The 20,044-nt window shown below is 35.3% G+C and overlaps 1 protein-coding gene across 7 annotated transcripts in view; it reads left to right on the top strand.

Moving 5' to 3' along the window:
- DDX60 (DExD/H-box helicase 60) overlaps positions 1 to 20,044 on the top strand; it is a 96,853-nt gene that overhangs the window by 63,432 nt on the left and 13,377 nt on the right. For 4 of the 7 annotated variants that reach the window (XM_037024656.2, XM_037024658.2, XM_037024655.2 and 1 more), the window contains 6 exons: positions 38 to 238; positions 8,744 to 8,848; positions 9,106 to 9,247; positions 10,783 to 10,904; positions 17,013 to 17,160; positions 18,423 to 18,565. In XM_037024656.2, the coding sequence (XP_036880551.2) occupies positions 38 to 238; positions 8,744 to 8,848; positions 9,106 to 9,247; positions 10,783 to 10,904; positions 17,013 to 17,160; positions 18,423 to 18,565 (861 nt within the window). The other 3 variants (XR_012129632.1, XM_073232637.1, XM_073232636.1) reach the window with 3 other exon arrangements.

The following is a 20,044-nucleotide window of genomic DNA, read 5'->3' as shown; positions in this document are numbered from 1 at the left end:
AGCCAAGTTTTAATTTGTGTTTCTCTTCTCTTTCCAGATGTCTGGACGTGCTGGGAGACGAGGTCAAGACCTGCTAGGAGATGTATATTTCTTTGATATTCCGTTGCCCAAAATAGAAAAACTCATAAAATCCAAGGTTCCTGAACTGAGAGGGCAGTTCCCTCTCGGCCTCTCTCTGGTCCTGCGACTCATGCTGCTGGCTTCCAAGGGAGATGACCCAGAGGACGCGAATGCAAAGGTGCCCACTCAGCGCTGTCTCAGGCAGTGTGGTCATGGTGGCCTGGTCAGGCTGTGGTCACGTCACTCTTTCTTGAGCCGTCTTTGGCAATACCTTCTGAGTTTCATCAGTCATTAATGCTTTGCAATGCCTTGAACAGTATAAGATGGGGTGGGGCCTTAGAACAATAATCAGTTTTGTTGATCTTCTCTATCAATCATAGGATTTGTGGCTGGATTTGCAGTGACCCAGGATTACTTTTTTCATGTGAGATATGCATTGTCCTGTAGTAGTTAAGGGTCATGGCTACTGTTTAGATTCCTGTTTCCACGTTAGGAACAAAAAGATTTACTTTTATAATTTCATAATGAAAGGGTTTATTTTTCATAAAAAAAGTAACCTAAGTTCATCACAGAACATTTGGATAATGTAAAAAGTTGGAAGAAGACAAAAAGCACCCATACCCAGTTTCACTTTCCAAAGACAATCATATTATCTATCACTTTGGTATTTATTTTTTAGATACTTTTTTCTAGGCATAGGTGTCCATCTGGTTTTTAAACACTGATATATTTACGTTTAGGTGGACTTCAGAGTGTGGGAGTAAACTTTTGCTGAACTTTTTTCTCAGATAAATGAATATTTTGCATCCACGCCCACAATGAAAGATTTAAATTTCATGGTGAAATAACTTGATTTTCATACTTATGAAGATGTGTCATGAAAGGGACCCACTCTCCCCAGTTGTGTATGATTAGTACACCGGTTAAATCAGATCATCTTTGCTGAGGTGAGGGTTCTTGTAGGACTTCTGTGACGAGCTGGGTCTTGTGTTTCTGATGGTCACAGACAGGCATATATCAGTTTAACCCAAAATTTCCCTGTTTTTGAGTTCTTAATATTTACCTCTGTAAAGGAGAAAATACATCTTCTTGCAAGCTTTTAATTTTTTTTCAGAAAGGTTACCAGGGAGGTTTATTTCCTTTGCCTTGGCATGTTTAAGATCTATCTGTAACCCTCACATGTCAAAGACTCAAGAGTGGGCATAAGATTCTTAGAATATTCTCTTTACTCATCCCATCGAATAAAGAAACTTCATTTCCTTCTGGCATTTACTGTTGTTAGAGGTGCACACTCTTAGCATCTCCTCTAGAGAAGGCATGCTGATTCCTGTTCTCTTTTAGTTAAGTTGATTTTTTTCTGCCTATATAATTATATCAATCTTTTTAAAATTCTTTTATTTCAACTTCTTCTCCCCAGGATTTTCTATTTTGTGGGTCTCTTTTCCTTAATTGAAGCATAGTTGATACTTGATACTAATTTATTTTTTGCTATCTACATTTCCTCTTTTTTAATTGAAATATAGTTTATACACAATATTATATTGGTTTCAAGAATACAATACACTGATTCAACAGTTACACACATTATTAAATCCTCACCCCAACTAGGGTAATTACTATCTATCAACATAGAAAGATGTTACAGGATCACTGACTATATTCTCCAAGCCGAACTTCCATTCCTGTGACTAACTTATATTGTGATTGAGAATTTTTGGAACTTTTAAGCCCCTCACACTCCCCACCCACTCACACCAGTGCCTGTACCATGGTAACCAACAGACTTATCAATGCCTTGAGTCTACTGCTAGTTTGTTAATTTTGTTTTGTTTTGTTTTTAGATTCCACAAATAAGTGACATCATATGGTATTTGTCTTTCTCTGCCTGGCTTGGTTCACTCAGCATAATAACCTCAAAGTCCATCCATGTTGTCAAAGTGGCAGGATTTCTTTCTTTTTATGGCTGAATAATATTCCATTCTGTATATGTACCATATCTTTTTTATACATTCATCTACTGATGAACACTTTGGTTTCTTCATTATCTTCACTATTATAAATAATGCAGTAATAAACACAGGGGTGCATATGTCTTTTTGAATCAGGAATTTTGTTTTCTTTGCATAAATTCCTAGAAGTGGAATTACTGGATATAGTATTTCTATCTTTAGTTTTTTAAGGAAATTCCGTAATGCTCTCCACAGTGACTGCACCAATTTACATTCTTACCAACAGTGTAGAAGGGTTCCTTTTCTCCACATCCTCACCAACACTTACTAGTTCTTGTCTTTTGGATAGTGGACGTTCTAACAGGTGTGCAATGATATCACATTGTGGTTTTGATTTGCATTTCCTGAATGACTAGTGATGTGGAGCATCTTTTCATGTGCCTGTAGGCCATATGTATACATTAGGAAAAATGTATGTTCAGGTCCCCTGACTATTTTTTAATCAGGTTATTTGTTTTTTTGGTGTTGAGGTGTATGGGTTCTTTATATATTTTGAATGTTAACCCCTTATCAGATAAATAATTTACAAATATACTCTCCCATAACGTAGATTGCCCTTTTGTTCTGTTGATGATGTCCTTTGCTGTACAAAAACTTTTTAGTTTGATATAGCCCCACTTGTTCATTTTTTATTTTGTTTCCCTTGCCCAAGGAGATATGTCCAGGAAAAATTGCTCATGATTATGTTCAAGAGATTTTTGCCTGTGGTTTCTTCTAAGAGTTTTATGATTCATTAATTACATTCAGGTCTTTGATCCATTTAGATTTTACTTTTTTATATGGAGTTACACAATAATCTAGTTTCATTCTCTTACACATAGCTGTCCAGTTTTCCCAACACCAGTAACTAAAGAGACAGTCTTTTCCTTATTGTATACTCATGGCACCTGTGTTGTATATTAATTGACCATGTATGTGTGGTTTTGTATCTGGGCTCTCTATTCGGTACCATTAATCTATGGATCTGTTCTTGTGCCACTAACATACTGTTTTGATTACATAGCTTTGTAGTATGGATTGAAGTCAGGGAGCATAATACCCCCAGCTTTGTTCTTTCTGAAGATTGCTTTGGCTATTTGGAGTCCTTGAAGGTTCCATATGAATTTCAGGATAATTTGCTCTAGTTCATTGAAAAATGCTGGTGATATTTTGATAGGGATTCTGTTGAATCTGTAAATTGCTTTGGGGAGGATGAACAATTTGACAATATTAATTCTTCCTATCCATGAGCATGGGATAGATTTCCATTTATTTTTGTCTTCAGTTTCTTTCATCAGTGTCTTATTGTTTTCAAGGTATAGGTCTTTCACCTCCTTGGTTAGGCTTATTGCTAGGTATTTCATTTTTTTGATGCAATTGTAAATGGAGTTGTTTTCCTGATTTTTCTTTCTGCTAGTTTGTTGTTACCATATAGGAATGTGACAGATTTCTTTGTATTAATTTTGTATCCTGCAACTTTGCTGAGTTCAGATATTAGTTCTAGTAGTTTTGGAGTGGATTCTTTAGGAATTTTGTGTACAATATCATTTCATCAGCAAACAGTTACAGTTTAACTTCTTCCTTAGCAATCTGAAGGCCTTTTATTTCTTTGTGTTGTCTGATTGCCGTGGCTAGGCTCTCCAGTTCTATGTTGAATGAAAGTGGTGAGAGTGGGCATCCTTGTCTTGTTCCTGATCTTAGAAGAAAAGCTTTGAGTCTTTCATCATAGAGTATGCTGTTGGCTGCGGTTTTGTCATATATAGCCTTTATGTTGAGGTATGTACCCTCTATACCCATTTTGTTGAGTGTTTTTAGCATGAATGGATGCTGAATTTTACCAAATGCTTTTTCAGTATCTTTTGAGATTATCAAATGGCTTTATCCTATTTTTGTTGCTGTCATTAGGGTGTATCACATTGATTAATTTATGAATGTTGTACCATTCTTACATCTCTGGACTAAATCTCACTTGGTCATAATAGATGATCTTTTTGATGTATTTTTGAATTTGGTTTGCTAATATTTTGTTGAGGATTTTTGCATGTATGTTCATCAGGGATATTGGTCTATAATTTTCTTTTCTGTAGTGTCTTTGTCTGCTTTTGGTATTAGAGTGATGCTGGTCTCATAGAATAAGTTTGGAAGTATTCCTTTTTCTACTTTTTGGAATACTTTAAGAATGATAGGTATTAGCTGATTAAATGTTTGGTAGAATTCACCTGTGAAGCTATCTGGTCCTGCACTTGTTTTTTGGGAGTTTTTTGATCACCACTTCAATTTCTCTACTGGTAATTGGTCTGTTTGGATTCTCTACTTCTTCTTTGGTCAGTCTGGGAATGTCTACTTTTCTAGGAATTTGTCCATTTTTTCTAGGTTGTCCAATTTATTGGCAAAGAATTTTTCATAGATTTCTCTAAAAATTCTTTATGTTTATGTGGTATTCATTGTGACTGTTCCTTTTTAGATTCTGATTTTGTTTACTTGTTGTCTCTTTCTTTTTTCTTGATAAGTCTGGTGAGGGGTTTGTCTATTTTGTTATCTTTTCAAAGAACCAGGTCTTGGTTTCATTGACTTTTTTCTGTTGTTTTATTCATCTGTATTTTATTTATTCCTGCTCTGATCTTTATTATGTCCCTCCCTCTAGTAATTTGGATTTCATTTGTTCTTTTTCTAGTTTCATTAGCTGTGAATTTAGACTGTTTATTTAGGATTATTCCCATTTATTGAGTAGGCCTGTATTACTATGTACTCCCCTCTTAGAATTGCTTTTGTGGCATCCCACAAATATTGGACTATCATATTTTTGTTTTCATTTGTCTCCATGTATTGCTTGATTTCTGTTTTAATTTGATCATTGATCCACTGATTATTTAGAAACATGTTGTTTAGCCTCCATGTGTTTGTGAGCTTTTTTGTTTTCTTTTTCAATTTATTTCTAGTTTCATACCATTGTGGTCTGAGAAGTTGTTTGATAAGATTTCCATCTTTTTAAGTTTATTGAGGTTCTCTTTGTGGCCTAGTATGTGATCCATTGTGGAGAATATTCATTGTGCACCTGACAAAAATAGGTATCCTGCTGCTTTTGGGTGGAATGTTGTGTAGATATCTGCTGAGTGCATTTGATCTAATGTATTGTTCAGTGCCTCTATTTCCTTCCTTACTTTTTGTCTGATTGATCTGTCTATTGATGTGGTAGTTTGTTCAAAAGTGTATATATCACAATCTACTTACCCCTTTAATTCTGCTAGTATTTATTTTACATATTTATGTGATTCTATATTGGAAGCATAGATATTTATGATGGTTATGTCCTATTGTTGGACTGACCCCTTTATCATTATGTAATGCCCTTCTTTCTCTCTTGTTAGTTTCTTTGTTTTGTAATATATTTTGTCTGATATAAGTACTGCTGCTTCTGCTTTTTCCATCCCTTCACTTCAGCCTGTGTATGTCTTTGGGTCTGAGGTGAGTCTCTTTAGGCAGCATATAGATGGGTCTTGTTTCCTTATCCATCTGCCGCCCTGTGTCTTCTGATTGGTGTATTCAGTCCATTTACATTTAAGGGAGTTATTGATAGGTGTGTACTTACTGCATTTTATTAAGTTTTTTCTGGTTATTTTTGTAGTTTCTCTCTATTCTTTTCTTCATCCCCTATGCTCTTCTCTTGTTATTTGATTGTTTTCTTTCATGTTGTGATTGGGTATTTAAAAAAAAGTTTGCCTATTATAGGCTTTAGACTTGTGGTTACCATAAGGTTCATAGATATTTCCTAAATATATAGCAGTGTATATTAAGTTGAAGTTTGCTCTGTTTCAAACAGTCTAAAAGTATTTTTTTAAATCTTATTCCTACTCCACACTTTATGTATTAAATGTCATAATCTGCATTTTTTGTGTATATCTTGACTGATTTTGTTATTGTTGATTTTACTACTTTTGTTTTTTTTTTGTTTTGAACTTCATACTTGCTTGTTAAGTAATTGGTCCACTACCTTTACTATGGGTTTATTTTCACTGGTAAAAAGATTTAGTTTTAAGAACATGTTCATTTACAGAAATCTCTTTAATATATCCTGTAATTCCTGTTTAGTGGTGGTGAATTATTTAACTTCCATTTTTCTAGGAAACTTTTAATCTCTCCTATTTTGAATGATAATCCTGCTGGTCAGAGGATATTTGGTTGAAAGTCCGTTTGTTTCGATACGTTGTATACTTCATGCCACTTCCTTCTGGTCTGTAAAGTTTCTGCTGAGAAGTGTGCTGATAGCCTGATGGGGTTTCTCTTGTAAGAAATATTTGCTCTCTAGCTGCTTTCAGCAACCTCTCTTCATCCTTAATCTTTGTCATTTTAAGTATTTTATGTCTTGGTGCTGTCTTCCAGGGGTTCCTTTTGTTAGAGGTTCTCTGTGCCTCCAAGACCTGGGTATCTATTTCCTTCTCCAGATTGGGGAAATTTTCAGCAATTATTTCTTCAAAGATATTTTCTACTCTTTTGTGTTTCCTCCTTCTGGTACCCCCTATGTGTGACTATCATTTTCATTTGTAGTTGTAACACAGTTCTTTTAGCATTCTCTCATTCCTAGAGATTCCCTTTTCTCTCTGTCCCTCAGCTTCATGGTTTTCCTGTTCTCTAACCTGCATTTCATTGATTATCTCCTATACTTGCAGCAGTCTCCTATTCACTCTTCCCATTGTATTTTGTATTCCAGTTACTGTATTCTTTAGCTCTGACTGGGGTTTTTTTCAACTCTTCTATCTCTTTGTTGAAGGCCTCCCTGAGATCTTCAATACTTTTCAACAGATCAGTAAGCATATTCATGACTGTTGTTTTGAAATCTTTATCAAGAAGATTGGTGATCTCTGTTTCATTTAGGCCTCTTTCTAGTGTCTTATCCTGTACTTTTGTTTGGAACATATTCCTCTGCCTCCTTATTTTGTCATTGTTTCTATGTTTCTTGCTCTGTATTAGACAGATCCACTATGCCCCCTGCTCTGGAGACTAATGGTTTTATGAAGAAGATGTCCTGTGGTGCCCAGAAGCTCCAGATTCTTTGTTTACCTGTGCCTGGTTCTTCATTGTGGTGGAGCTGCAGTTGCTGTTGGTGTACTATGGGTGGGACCACCACCTTTCTCCTGTCTTTCAGGAGTGGTTGATGTCAGTGTGCTGTGGATGGCAGCTTTCCTCTGCTGGATGTTTGTGAGATGAGCAGCAATGCTTGTGCTGAGATCATTGTGGGTAGGGCTGCCCTCTGTCTGCCTCTCAGAGATGGTGGTGCTCCTGGGCTGAGCATGCTGAGCAGACAAGTGGGTATGCAAGGATGTACATTATAATTGAGCTATCAGGGATGGGGGTGGAGCATTTGGGGACTCCCATGAGTGCCTGAACATTTAGGTTCAAGGAAGGCTGGGGAAGCATCAACCTCCTGCCTTTTCTCTTGCAGTGAGAGCTCCATCCAACTCTCACCCCTGTTGCACCCTTCCCACTGATGGTAAATCTTTCAAACTGCCACCTCTGTATTGAGACTCAGTGAGACAGATGAAGTTTGCCTGTCCTCAAGTGGCAGGATTCTCATCCTCCCAGAGGGCTCCAACTCTCTCTGCTGTCCTGCCCTGTTGATGAACAAAGCCCAATGCAATGTCGACTTGTGTTCCCAGAGCAGATCTCTAGGGCCAGGTGTGTAGAGTTGGAGCCCTCCCTGCTGCATTCTTCTCCCTCTGTCTTGTGGGCTGAGGTAGGGAAGGGGCTTGGGTCCCACCTGATTGTGGTTCTTCTGCTTTATCCCTCTCTGTTTGGTCCTCTCTTCCTTACCAGGTGTAGGTGGTCTGTCCTGCAGTCTTCAGGTTGTTTTCAGGGTTAGTTGTATTTGCTGTAGTTGCTTCTTTGCTGTGTGTGGGAGGAGGTTTCTGCTTTTCCTTCCTACTCTGCCATCTTTTCCCCAGCCTTCCAGGACCTTCCTATCTTAAGACTTTAATAATGTTGTCTACAGTGAGCCTCCATGAATTTCTCACCCTTAACCCTCTGCTGTGGTCTGGCTGTTGTCATCTATGACTAAATGTAGAGCAATAGCAATAAGAGGTTGTAGGAAAGGGCATTTTTGGTACCCTCAAAGAGCATTACACCAAAGGTGGGGTGATGGGGAATAGACACGCTTCCTCCCTCCCCCTTTCCTTCCATCTGCTCCACTGGCCTGATAGTGAATAGAGAGTCTTCCTGGGTCCTACAAACTCTCAGGTCTTAAGGCAACCTGGTTGAAATTTTGGTGTTGTTAGAAATTTACCTTTCATTGAAACATCATAGATATTTTAATAGGCTGTTTAAGGATATCTGAAGAGAATCATCAGAAATGAAACATATTGTCAAATAATCTGATAATAAATATGAATTCAGTTTAAGGGTTTATAGTTCCTGGGTTGTTCTGGAACAAAATAAGATAGTATATTATTCCATGTTCTTCAATATTGTTGGATAGTAATAGGACTAGGTCTATTAAAACCAAAGTGATAAAAATACTGCTTGGTTTCTAGTGTAAACATGATACTATACAATTATTTTTTAATTGCTATGAGCTGTTTTATGATTAAAAAAAACTACTTGGTTCTAAGTGATTTTAATGTTCAAATTCTAAGAGTAATCTTTAGTCCCAAATGAACTTGATACACCAAGATTTTTTAAAAATTTGATGCTGTTTTTTAAAGGTGCTGTCAGTGCTAAGGCATTCATTGCTGACCTTCAAACAACCCAGAGTCATGGAGATGTTGAAACTTTACTTCTTGTTTGCTTTGCAGTTCCTGGTGAAGGAGGTATGGTTGTACTTTTTCTGGTGAAGGAGGATTGGTACTGTCCCCACTTCTGATCATGCTGAGCTAATTGTAGTCTTCAGAGGGTTGTAGCCGATGATTAATACTTCTTATGAGTAATAGAATTATCCAATTTGGGCCATGTAATGATTATCAGTCTCTCTTGTCTCTAGGTACTGTTTTAAGCTAGCACTTAATAAATTACTTATTAATTAATGTGTGTGGTGAGTTGAGCCAAACTAATTATTTTTGTTCTTTAGGGCTATTTAGATCAAGAAGGTAACCTGATGGGATTTGCTGGACTAGTATCACATTTGCATTACCATGAGCCTTCTAATTTTGTTTTTGTCAGTTTTCTTGTAAAAGGCCTTTTCCATGATCTCTGTCAGCCAACTAGGAAAGGTAAGCTTGACGCTTCCTATGTACAGACCAATAGTAACAGGCTGTAGTGAAGGCAGCACTTCAGGAATATTTTTTTCTATAAGGAAAATACAAGTTAATATTTCGATAATGTAGAGATACCAAATTAGATTAAAAAATGTTTTTATGTATACCTCCTAATATAGATTATATGGGAGACAGCCATATTTTGTAGCACCTATTTTTAAATTTTAAGTTCTTATTAACATCAGTGATTTCTTGACTCCAGGATTCAGAACATATTCAATAATATATGAATTTAATAAATGTTTTCTTCTAATTCAATATGTAATATATGTTCATCATAGAAAAATGATATAGGAAATCATTATGATAAAAATAATAGTCAATGTTGATATTTGTGAATATTCCAAACATTTTGTTCTTTGAATATAATTATATATTGTATTTAAATATCTCATATTATATCAGTTGCATAATCTAAAACCTTGTTTTCTCTATAAATATATTTTTGTCAATTCATGTAAATTTTTTGTGAAATTAATAACTGCTGTTTATTTTTATAATTAAACCATAGATCCTTAAATTGTCTCTAAAAGAAATGTTTCCCTCTTTGTGCTTAAATTTGGTATATGACTGGGGAATCCTTTATTGTTAGCTTGTAGGAACACTATACTTCACACCATAGGTCTAGTCACTATGCTCTGAACTTGCATTGTTCTGTGAAACAAGGATCCTAAGGAAATTCTGCCCCACCAAAAGCTCTGTAAGAGGAGAAATAATTTCAGGCAGCTGGAAGTACATTTCTGTTCATTCCTGTGTATGTGTGTGTGTGCAAGGGAATATATGGCTATAAACATGCAGATAGAAAATTTGGTAACAGTATGAAACAGATAATATGCTATTTTGTAAATGAGGAAACTGAGACACAGAGAGGTCAAATAAATTGACATGTTCATGAAATTTTAATAAGTATCAGGGCCAAGATTCCAATATTAGTAGTGTGACTCTAGAGCCCAACTTTTATATGCAGGACCTTTTCAACCAGTATACCATAATGCCCATTTGCTGTGAAGGGCAGAGAGTAAGTCAAGTTGATCATATCTTAATGTGAGTGACAGGAAGGCAAGGCAGGAGATGAGGCTGGCAGGTTACTTGTGTGCTGAATTTTGGAAGACCTTAAATGCTAAGCTAAGGAGATTGGATTTTGTTTATGAGGCACTGAGATGCAATCAGAAATTTTTGAGTAGGTGAGAGATGTAATCATAAAATGCTTTAGGAAAACTGACTCTAGACTGAAGAGGGGAGAATCCAGGTCAGGAGTTAAAGTCGTTTGTGGCTGGAATGATGAAGGCCTGAACTAGAATGGTAGAGGCAGGAATGAAACAGAGGGAGATATAAAACTGCCAGCAAATATAGTCATTCGTAGTAGCTCTATTTGTCACAAATTTGTAGTTTCCGTTAAGTAAAATGCAGTGTAATATTCAATTTAAATATTAAAAATGGGGTTAACACACTTTTTTTACATTTATAACAAAGATACTTTGTTTTTTTAGGCTCAAAGCATTTTTCTCAAGATGTCATGGAAAAGTTAGTGTTAGTGTTGGCAAATCTGTTTGGAAGATGCTATCTTCCAGCCAAGTTTCTGGAAACTTCTCACAAGTTTCATCAATCAAAGGTAAAATTTATGATATGGTAACTGGAAATAATTAAGATCATTAAAAAGATCCTGTCAGCAGCAGTAGGATTCAATTTAAATATTAAAATATAGGATACAGGATTAATTGTTCTATAGATTAATTTGTTTTGTAAAACAATAATTTGTTCTTTTCCTTCTCAGTGTTTTGTTTAATATTCAATTCAGAGGTCCCCTTATATGAGTCTGTCAAAAGATTAAATGCCTTGGAGAAAAATAGGATAAAAACTTTTGCTCATGTTTTCCATTTGATTCTATCAAATTACAGCATTCAGTAGCTAAAGAAAAAATACAGGCAATTACACATTAAGCATACTAGTAGTTCCCATCACTGAATCTATAGTTCCCTTTAGACTCTTTTGCCTTGAGGTAAGACTAGACAGGAAGTATACGTTGTAAATTATAATGTCCTCACTGAAAAAATACTAGAATATTCATCGAAGAAACATCCCTTGACTCACATAGACTAAAAGCAGGAATCATGGAAAGGGTCATCATAAAAATATGGTTCAATATAAGAAAGGTTTTCAGTGGAGGCCTCCTGTCTCTCTCTCTCTCTCTCTCTCTCTCTCTCTCTCTCTCTCTCTCTCTCTCTCTCTCTTTATTTTTCTTAAGGATTATTGGAAATTTTTATAACTCCCAGCAGGATACAATAGGTACATCAGTTTTATTGCAACAGAGAGATGTGGGAGTAATGAAGATTAGATTGCCATTAGATTATAAAATGGCAGAAATCGGTCGAATGTGTGATAAGAATCTCAAATCATGATTTTTCTCCCAAAGAATCTGTTGATTATGGAAATGGGTTGAAAATGGTACTTAGCATATGCAGCAAGCATCTGTGAGATTAAAAACAAACAGGCAAACAAAAAACCAATAAAGCTTTGAGTGATCGCACGGGGCTTGGGTGACTAGAAACTCCAGAGTCATAGCAAGTTTTAACCATGGGACATATCCTGAGCTGGATCTCCATAAAATGTCAGGCAACTGCACCAAATTTCTTTCAGTCTTGTAGCATTTATAAGTAAAAACGGTGCATTTATTCATCTGCTGTATCCCTCTCAAGACATGTTTGAAGCCATCTAGGGCTAGAAGATGTAGAAGCAGTTTGGGAAAGTCTTCAGGACAGAGTAGGTCTTTTAGAGCCGGGGAGACTGCGATCCACCAGCCTTAATCTCAAAATCCCAGAGGGCCATGACCTGGGAACAGAGATAAATCAGACAGAGACTGAGATTTATTAAAACTGGAAAACAACCCAATTTGCTTCAGTCTTACTTGGATTAAGGTGATTGCATTTCACACACTTGGCCAGAAACAAAGATGGAGAATTCACTGTGGCTTCATTTGAAGCCTATTACATCCTTTTTAAACAATTTCTGGTGAAAAAATTAAAAAAATAAGGAAGTAAGAATATATTACCAATTGGCAGGAGAAAAGCAGGCAAATGCACAAATGATTCAGATACTGGAGTTAATGGACAGGGACTTTAAGTATGTTTCATATGCTCAAGAAAATAGGAGAAGAGATAGACAAAATTCATGAAAGGATGGAAAATTACACCAGGTAATTAGAATTTCACCAGATGATTAAATGGATATTCCAGAATTAAAATATGTCTGATCAGAATATGCGTATCAGAAGTCAGAATCAGTGTGACAGACAGCTCAATAGAAAGTATCCGAACTGCAGCACAGGGAGAAAGAAAAATAAAAGCAGGTAGCATAAGAGAAATGCGGATCATATTCAAAAGGTTTAATGTTATGTAATAAGAGTCCCAAAAGAAGGGGGAGAAAAAAATGGCTGAAGACTATTCAAAACTAATAGCTGGGAGATTTCCAAAGCTATGAAAGATTACATTCCTTAGTTTCAAAGCTTAGCCAACTTCAAAAAGGTTAAATATAAAGAAGCATTAAACTAAAACTGCTGAAAATCAAAAACAAAGAAAAATCATGTATCAGCTAGAACAGAAATAGACTTTTCCACGAAAAAAATCATTAAGATTGAAAACTGACATTTTAACCAAAATAATGAAAGCTAGAAGAAAATGGAGAAAATTGTTTCACTCCACTCTGTGTTTTCATGCATAAATGTACATATACTTAGCACATGCTTTACACATAATTTAAATAGGGTATGGTGATTGATTTAATAGCATCAGTAGGATACACATATGTCTACCATTTTTGCTTTACTGAGGAATTATTAATATACAAAAAATCACACACATTTAATGTATACATCTTAATGAGTTTAGACATATGCATATACACCAATAATATTATCACCACAATGAAGGTTCTAAACATATATATCACCTCCCAAAACTTCCCTGTTTTTTTTTAAGTAGGAAGACTTAACATGAGATTCATCCTCTCAATGTATTTTAAAGCCCATGATGCAATATATTGATAATTATAGGTATTGTGTTGTACAAAAGATCTCTAGAACTTATTTATCTTGCATGACAGAAACTTTATATCTGATGAAAAGAAATTCCATTTCCCTTCCCCAATTCCCTGGCAGTCATCTTTCAATCTTCTGCTTCTAAGAGTTTGATGATTTCAGATACCTCATATCATGCAGTGTTTGTCCATCTGTGACTGACTTTTTTTTTTACATATCACGGTGTCCTTTACGTTCATACATGTTGTTGCAAATAGCAAGATTCCCTTCCTTTTTAAGACTGAATAATATTCCATTATATGTATATCCCACATTTTCCTATCCATTCATCTGCTGGATGGACATTTAGATTATTTCCTTATCTTGCCTATTGTGAATAATGCTGCAGTGAACATTGGGGTGCAAGTAGCTCTTCAAGATTCTTGACTTCAGTTCTTTTGAAATATACCCAGACATGGGCTTGCTGGATCATAGGATAGTTCTTTTTGTTTATTATTTGAAGACATCTCCATATGTTTTCCATACGGACTGCACCAACTTGCATTCCCACCAAGTGTACAATGGTTCTAATTTTTCTACATCCTCCTCAACACTTGTGATCTTTTGTGTTTTCAGTAAAAGCCATCTTAATAGGCATGGGGTAATATCTCACTGGGGTTTTGATCTGCATTTCCTTGATGGTTAGTGATGTTCAACAACATGGTGGCCATTTCTATTTCTTCTCTGAGGAAACATCTATTCAAGTCCTTTGTCCAATTTTTGCTATTGAGTCGTAGAAGATTTTTGTATATTTTGAATACTATATCTCCTTATCAGATAGATAGTTAATAAATAGTTTCTCATGTTCTGGGAAATTTTTGTCACTCTTGATTATTTCTTTTGCTGTGTGAAAGATTTTTAGTTTAGTTTAATGTAGTCCTAGTTGTTTATTTTCATTTCTGTTACCTGTGCTTCTTCTATCATATCGAAAAAAAAAAATTGTTGCTAACACCTTTGTCTCTACTATTTTCTTCTATGAATTTTACAGTTTCAGGTCTTATATTTAAGCCATTATTCCATTTTGAGTTCATTTTTATGTATAGGATAAGGTGGGGGTCCAATCTCATTTTTTCATATGTATATCAAGTTCTGCCAATACCCTTGTTGAAGAGACTATCTTTTTGCTATTGTGCGTTTCTGGCACCTTTGTCAGAGATGTGCTGGACATTTACACATGGATTTATTTCTGTACTCCGTACTGTGTTCCACTGGTCTAGAAGTCTGTCCTTATGCAGCATCATATTCTTAATTACTGTATATCATGTATTCAAAAATTAGGACTGTGGTGCCCTGGCTTTGCTCTTTTTTTTCCAGATCAGTTTGGCTCTTGGGGACTCTTTTGTGGTTCCATATGAACTTTAGGATTGTTTTTTCTATTTCTGTAAAAAACGCCATTTGGATTTTGATAGGAATTGCATAGAATCTGTAGATCACTTTGTTTTGGGTAGTTTGATATCTTAGCAGTATTAATTCTTCCAGTCCATGACCATGGCGTGCCTTTCCATTATTTGAGTCTGTTATAATTTTTTTCATCAGTGTTTTAGTCTTTCAGTGTAGAGATCTTTATCTCCTTGGTTAAACTTATTCCTAAGTATTTTATTCTTTTTTGATACTACTGTAAATAAGACTATCTAGTTTCCTTTTCAGATACTTAGTGTATAGAAACAAAAAGATTTTTATATAGATTTTATATCCTACAACTTTGCTGATTTTGTTTATTACTTCTAACAGTATATGTGTGTGTTTGTGTGTGTGTTAAAGGTCTATGGTAAATATATACTTTAGGTGTATAGACAAAATCTTAACTTGGGAAATATAAAAATGTAGGAGGGCATGAATAATAAAGAAATATATATCTACCATACCCAAAAATAATTGTAATGTGTTATACATTTTCAAATATATTTATTTCAAACATATACACACACACACATGGAACTAAAAGGCATGACAACTATAATGCAAGTGTTAGGGAGGGAAAATAGAGTTAAATGTTTTAACTTCTTGTAGTATTAAGAGTTGTAAAAATTGAAGATATGTTTTATAATCTCTGTAAAGACTAGGAAAGTAATACACATATAAATGTTAATAGATGAAAACTAAGTAAAAAAAATACAAGAATAGCAGAGAAAAGAGTATTTAACAGGCAGTCTGAATAGAAAACAAACACTAATTAATATAGTATGTATAAACTTACCTGTTTAAGTAACTATGTGGAATATATATGTACTAACTACATGAAGTAAAATACTAAGATTTCAGATTGTATTTACAAACACATAATAATCTGCTGTTTACACAAATCACATCTTAGCTATACAGTCCCAGAAAGGTTGTAAGTAAAATGAAGGAAATAGATATAGACAAACACTAACCAGAAAAATCAGAAATATTTTCATTGCCTGAAAATTAAACAAACTCATTTCTAAGAATTCTAACTCATTACATGGGATGAAAACTAAATAAGATGGAAATTATAAAATATTTTAATTATATAATAATGAAGAAAACATAAAACACAAGATGTAGTTCATACAATGATTGAAAGAAAATTTACAGTCTTATAACAATTCCTTAGAAAAAAAGTAAGGCTGAAAATGGCCAATGATTTGACTTTTCAGTTTAGAAAGCTAGGAACAAAGACAAGACAAAACAAAAACCTAACCTAAAGTAAATGGAAGGAAAGAAATAATAAAATGAGAACAAAATGAAGTAAATTATAAATAATTATACAAAATAGAAATCAACAAAGCCTGAGTTGCTACTTTGTAAGAATTATAAAATTTTTTAACACTTAGGACCTTTTAGCAAGAAAGATCAGGAAGGGAAATTGGACATTACTAGAGATCTTACTTTGGACATCAAAAAGAACAAAAGATGTTATGATGAATGACTTTATGCCAATAAATTTGATTTTTTTGGACAAAATGGAAAAATTCCTAGGGAATGCAGCTTTCCAAAACTAACCAAGGAAGATATTAAAAAACTCATTTCTGATATCTTTTAAAAATATGATCAATTATTCAACAAAACCTTTTCCACAAAAACACAACCAGACCCAGGTTCATATGGATTTGTTGGTGAATTCGCCCAAACATTTAAAGAGTAATACCAATTTTTCACAGGCTTCTTAGGGAATACCAAAAGAGGAAATGTTTATTCTTTTTGGAGCAAAACCTAAAATTAATACCAAAACCTGATAAGGACATTATAAAAGGAAAAATAGAACTGCATCTCTTTTATAAATATAGGTGGAAGAATAATTAACAAAATATTAGCAAGATAAATATAGCGATGTTTTAAAAATCTCATTCTTGTGTTTTTTCCAGGCATGCAAGGGTGATTATATTGTTGCTTACTTTCCAAAAATGCCACTAGTCTAATGTCATTTGAGAGTGTGCTTCTATTTTTTTAAAAGATGGTTTTGACTAAGTAGTGTGAAAGCAAATTTTTCAGAGTACTGGTATTGCTTTTTGTAAACGCAAATAGAAACAAAAAATGAATTTTACCTCAATTTCACAGATGAAGGAATGAAACAGTTACATAATTGAATAAGCAGGTTACTGTAGAATTGTATTGCAGTGATCTTTACTCTTCTTAAAAATACTTGACCTGTAGGTGTTTCTGATGCTTTTCTTGATGATTTAGGTGTTCCTTGAGGATCTCCCTGAGGATTTTAATGCCGCCTTAAATGAGTATAACATGAAAGTTACTGAAGACTTTGCCTCCTTCCTCTTAATTGTTTCCAGATTTGCTGATATGAAACAGGAATATGAACTGCCACTGTCAAAATTAAGTGAGTCTATCTTAGCTCCACTGTGAAACAATTTTAATAATAAATAATCTTGTCAAGTATATTTTATCTCAGAACAAGAGTAGAGCCCTGGAAAGTTCAGCCTGCCTTAGCATGACAGGGACCCTTGTCCTTTCCAGAGAAACTGTTACTAGAAGTCAAGAAGGTACTGGATTTATAAACCATCTTGATTAAAAGTTGCTTTGGGGTCAAGTGTGGCAAAGGGAGGTGGGGGGACATCTGTGAGATTATGGGAAACCAGAGACTATTCTGTCACTTGTTTTATTGAGAAGAAAAATGCACAGTGTTCATGGGTGTAGACTCTCAGCAGATTCCCCAGGTCCAGATTCTGGCTCTGCCACTAATTAGTGGTGAGACCTTGAGCAAGATTTCATATTCATGCCTCAGTTTTCTCAAAAGATACCTGAGAATGCAGATACCATTGCCTGCTGAATTTGGGTAAGTTTTAATTAAATAATTAAGTTAATATATGTGACTGTCTTAAAACAGTGCCTAGTATATTGTAAACAGTCTCAATCTTTGCTCTTATTTTTCCTAAGCTATTGGATGAAAATGCAGGGGAAAGTACAGGAAAAGGTGACTGGGATGAAGGGAAAAGTTGAGCTGTGAGTAGCTATTTCCTGATTCCATTGTACCCTAACATTGTCAGTTGGAAAGAGTCAAGGCAGCAGAGCTTGTAGCTGCCAGGGCCCTACTAAAGAGAGGGGCAGTGCAAACAAAAGACAGTAAAGTGTAGCATGATGAACATCTCAGAGACCAAAGGGGGGCATGTGAATATTCTGCCTCCATTGCAAATTTGAGCCAGTTTTGAATGAACGATCTTGTGTTTATAAGAGTAGGAAAGGAAAAAAGAAATTCCCATGTGCCATTTCCAAACCTACTGATATTGGCTGCTTGGAACACCCTTTCTAGAAAGATTCTGAGTTGGTGTGAAAAAGCACCAAGGTGAAAACACTAATTTTGTGTTAAAAGAGTATACAGTTTAAATTTAGTCTTTCATCAACTGTTGATCAAAGCAACTAAAATAGAATATGAAATGTTATAATATAGCTACCATTTATTGAATGTATACTGTGCCAAGATGTGCTACTCACTTTCTGTGATATACCTTATCGAGTCTTCATTACAGTGTAGGACTAGAAAAGCTGACGGCATCCCCTGCAGCACTGTCTAGAATAGGCGCGTGACGCTCAACAATTTGGATGATTTTTGAAAGTGAATCTATCCTATCCTATTATGGCCAGATTTTGCAGGTAAAGAATGTGAAGACTCCCAACTTGTGTTTCACCTGATGAACTGCAAGGAAGGAAGAGTAGCCATTTCTCCATTTGTTTGTCTCTCTGGGAACTCGGATAGGGATTTGCTTCGAATAGATACTCCAAACCATGTAAGTGGGGAATGGGGTTTATAAAAACAAGGGCTTTAAAAAAGAATTGGATTTCTACTTCTAGGTAGTTTCAAAAGTACTTCAAAATTTCTAAACTGAAAAAAAAATTCCAGGTGTACCAACAAAAACATCCAGGAAATATGCTCTTGAGGCCAGTGGGACCCTGACCCACTATACTGAATTCCCAGGACCACCACTTTTCTTTAATTTTTGAAGACTGACACAGGTTTTCTGTGAACATAGCACATATTTCTTAACGCTTTCTTAGAGTTGCTATAGATGCTATAAATCGCCTTTATATTCTGGGTCACTGATGTGCAAAATGAAATATAAACAACTAGAAAGACTTGGAATGTGCTGGATGACCCATCTGAATGTTGAAATAAACTTGTAGAAATTTAATTTACATTCTAATACAAAATTTGAGAAAGGAAATAAAATTTGTTATGTTTCATATTATGGATAGACACTGCTGTCTCAACTCCACTCTATTCCAAAATTTGATAGCCCTCTATCATGTAAAATAGTCCAGTATCACTTCAAATAAGTCTGAAAAACTATATAGAACCTTGTGCATTTTATTTATTTTTTATTAAGGTATCATTGATATACAATCACATGAGCAACATTATGGTTACGAGATTCCCCCATTATCAAGTCCTCCCCACCTACCCCATTACAGTCACTGTCCATCAACGTAGTAAGACACTATGGCATCACAACTTGTCTTCTCTGTGCTATACTGCCTTCCCCATGCCCCCACCTACATTATGTGTGCTAATCATATTGCCCCTTAATCCTCTTATCCCTCCCTTCCCACCCACCCTCTGCAGTCCCTTTCTCTTTGGTAACTGTTAGTCCATTCTTGGGTTCTGTGAGTCTGCTGCTATTTTGTGCCTTCAGTTTTTGCTTTGTTCTTATACTCCCAGATGAGTGAGATCATTTGGTACTTGTCTTTCTCCACCTGGCTTATTTCACTGAGCATAATACCCTCTAGGTCTATCCAGGTTGATGCAAATGGTAGGATTTGTTTGCTGCTTGTGGCTGAATAATATTCCATTGTGTATATGTACCACATCTTCTTTATCCATTCATCTACTGATGGACACTTAGGTTGCTTCCGTATCTTGGCTATTGTAAATAAGGCTGCGATAAACATGGGGGTACATATATCTTTTTGAATCTGGGATCCTGTATTCATAGGGTAAATTCCTAGGAGTGAAATTCCTGGGTCAAATGGTATTTCTATTTTTAGTTTTTTGAGGAAACTCCATATTGCTTTCCACAATGGTCAAACTAATTTATATTCCCACCAGCAGTGTAGGAGTGTTCTCCTTTCTCCACATCCTTGCCAGCATTTGTTGTTGTTTGTCTTTTGGATGTTGGCCATCCTAACTGGTGTGAGGTGATATCTCATTGTGGTTTTTATTTGCATTTTTCTGATGTTTAGCGATGTGGAGCATCTTTTCATGTGCCTGT

The sequence above is a fragment of the Manis javanica genome, chromosome 3, assembly GCF_040802235.1.
Source record: "Manis javanica isolate MJ-LG chromosome 3, MJ_LKY, whole genome shotgun sequence".
NCBI classification, from domain to species: Eukaryota; Metazoa; Chordata; class Mammalia; order Pholidota; family Manidae; genus Manis; species Manis javanica.
Note: the sequence above shows the minus strand (reverse complement) of the source record. Positions and strands in the feature narration are given on the sequence as shown.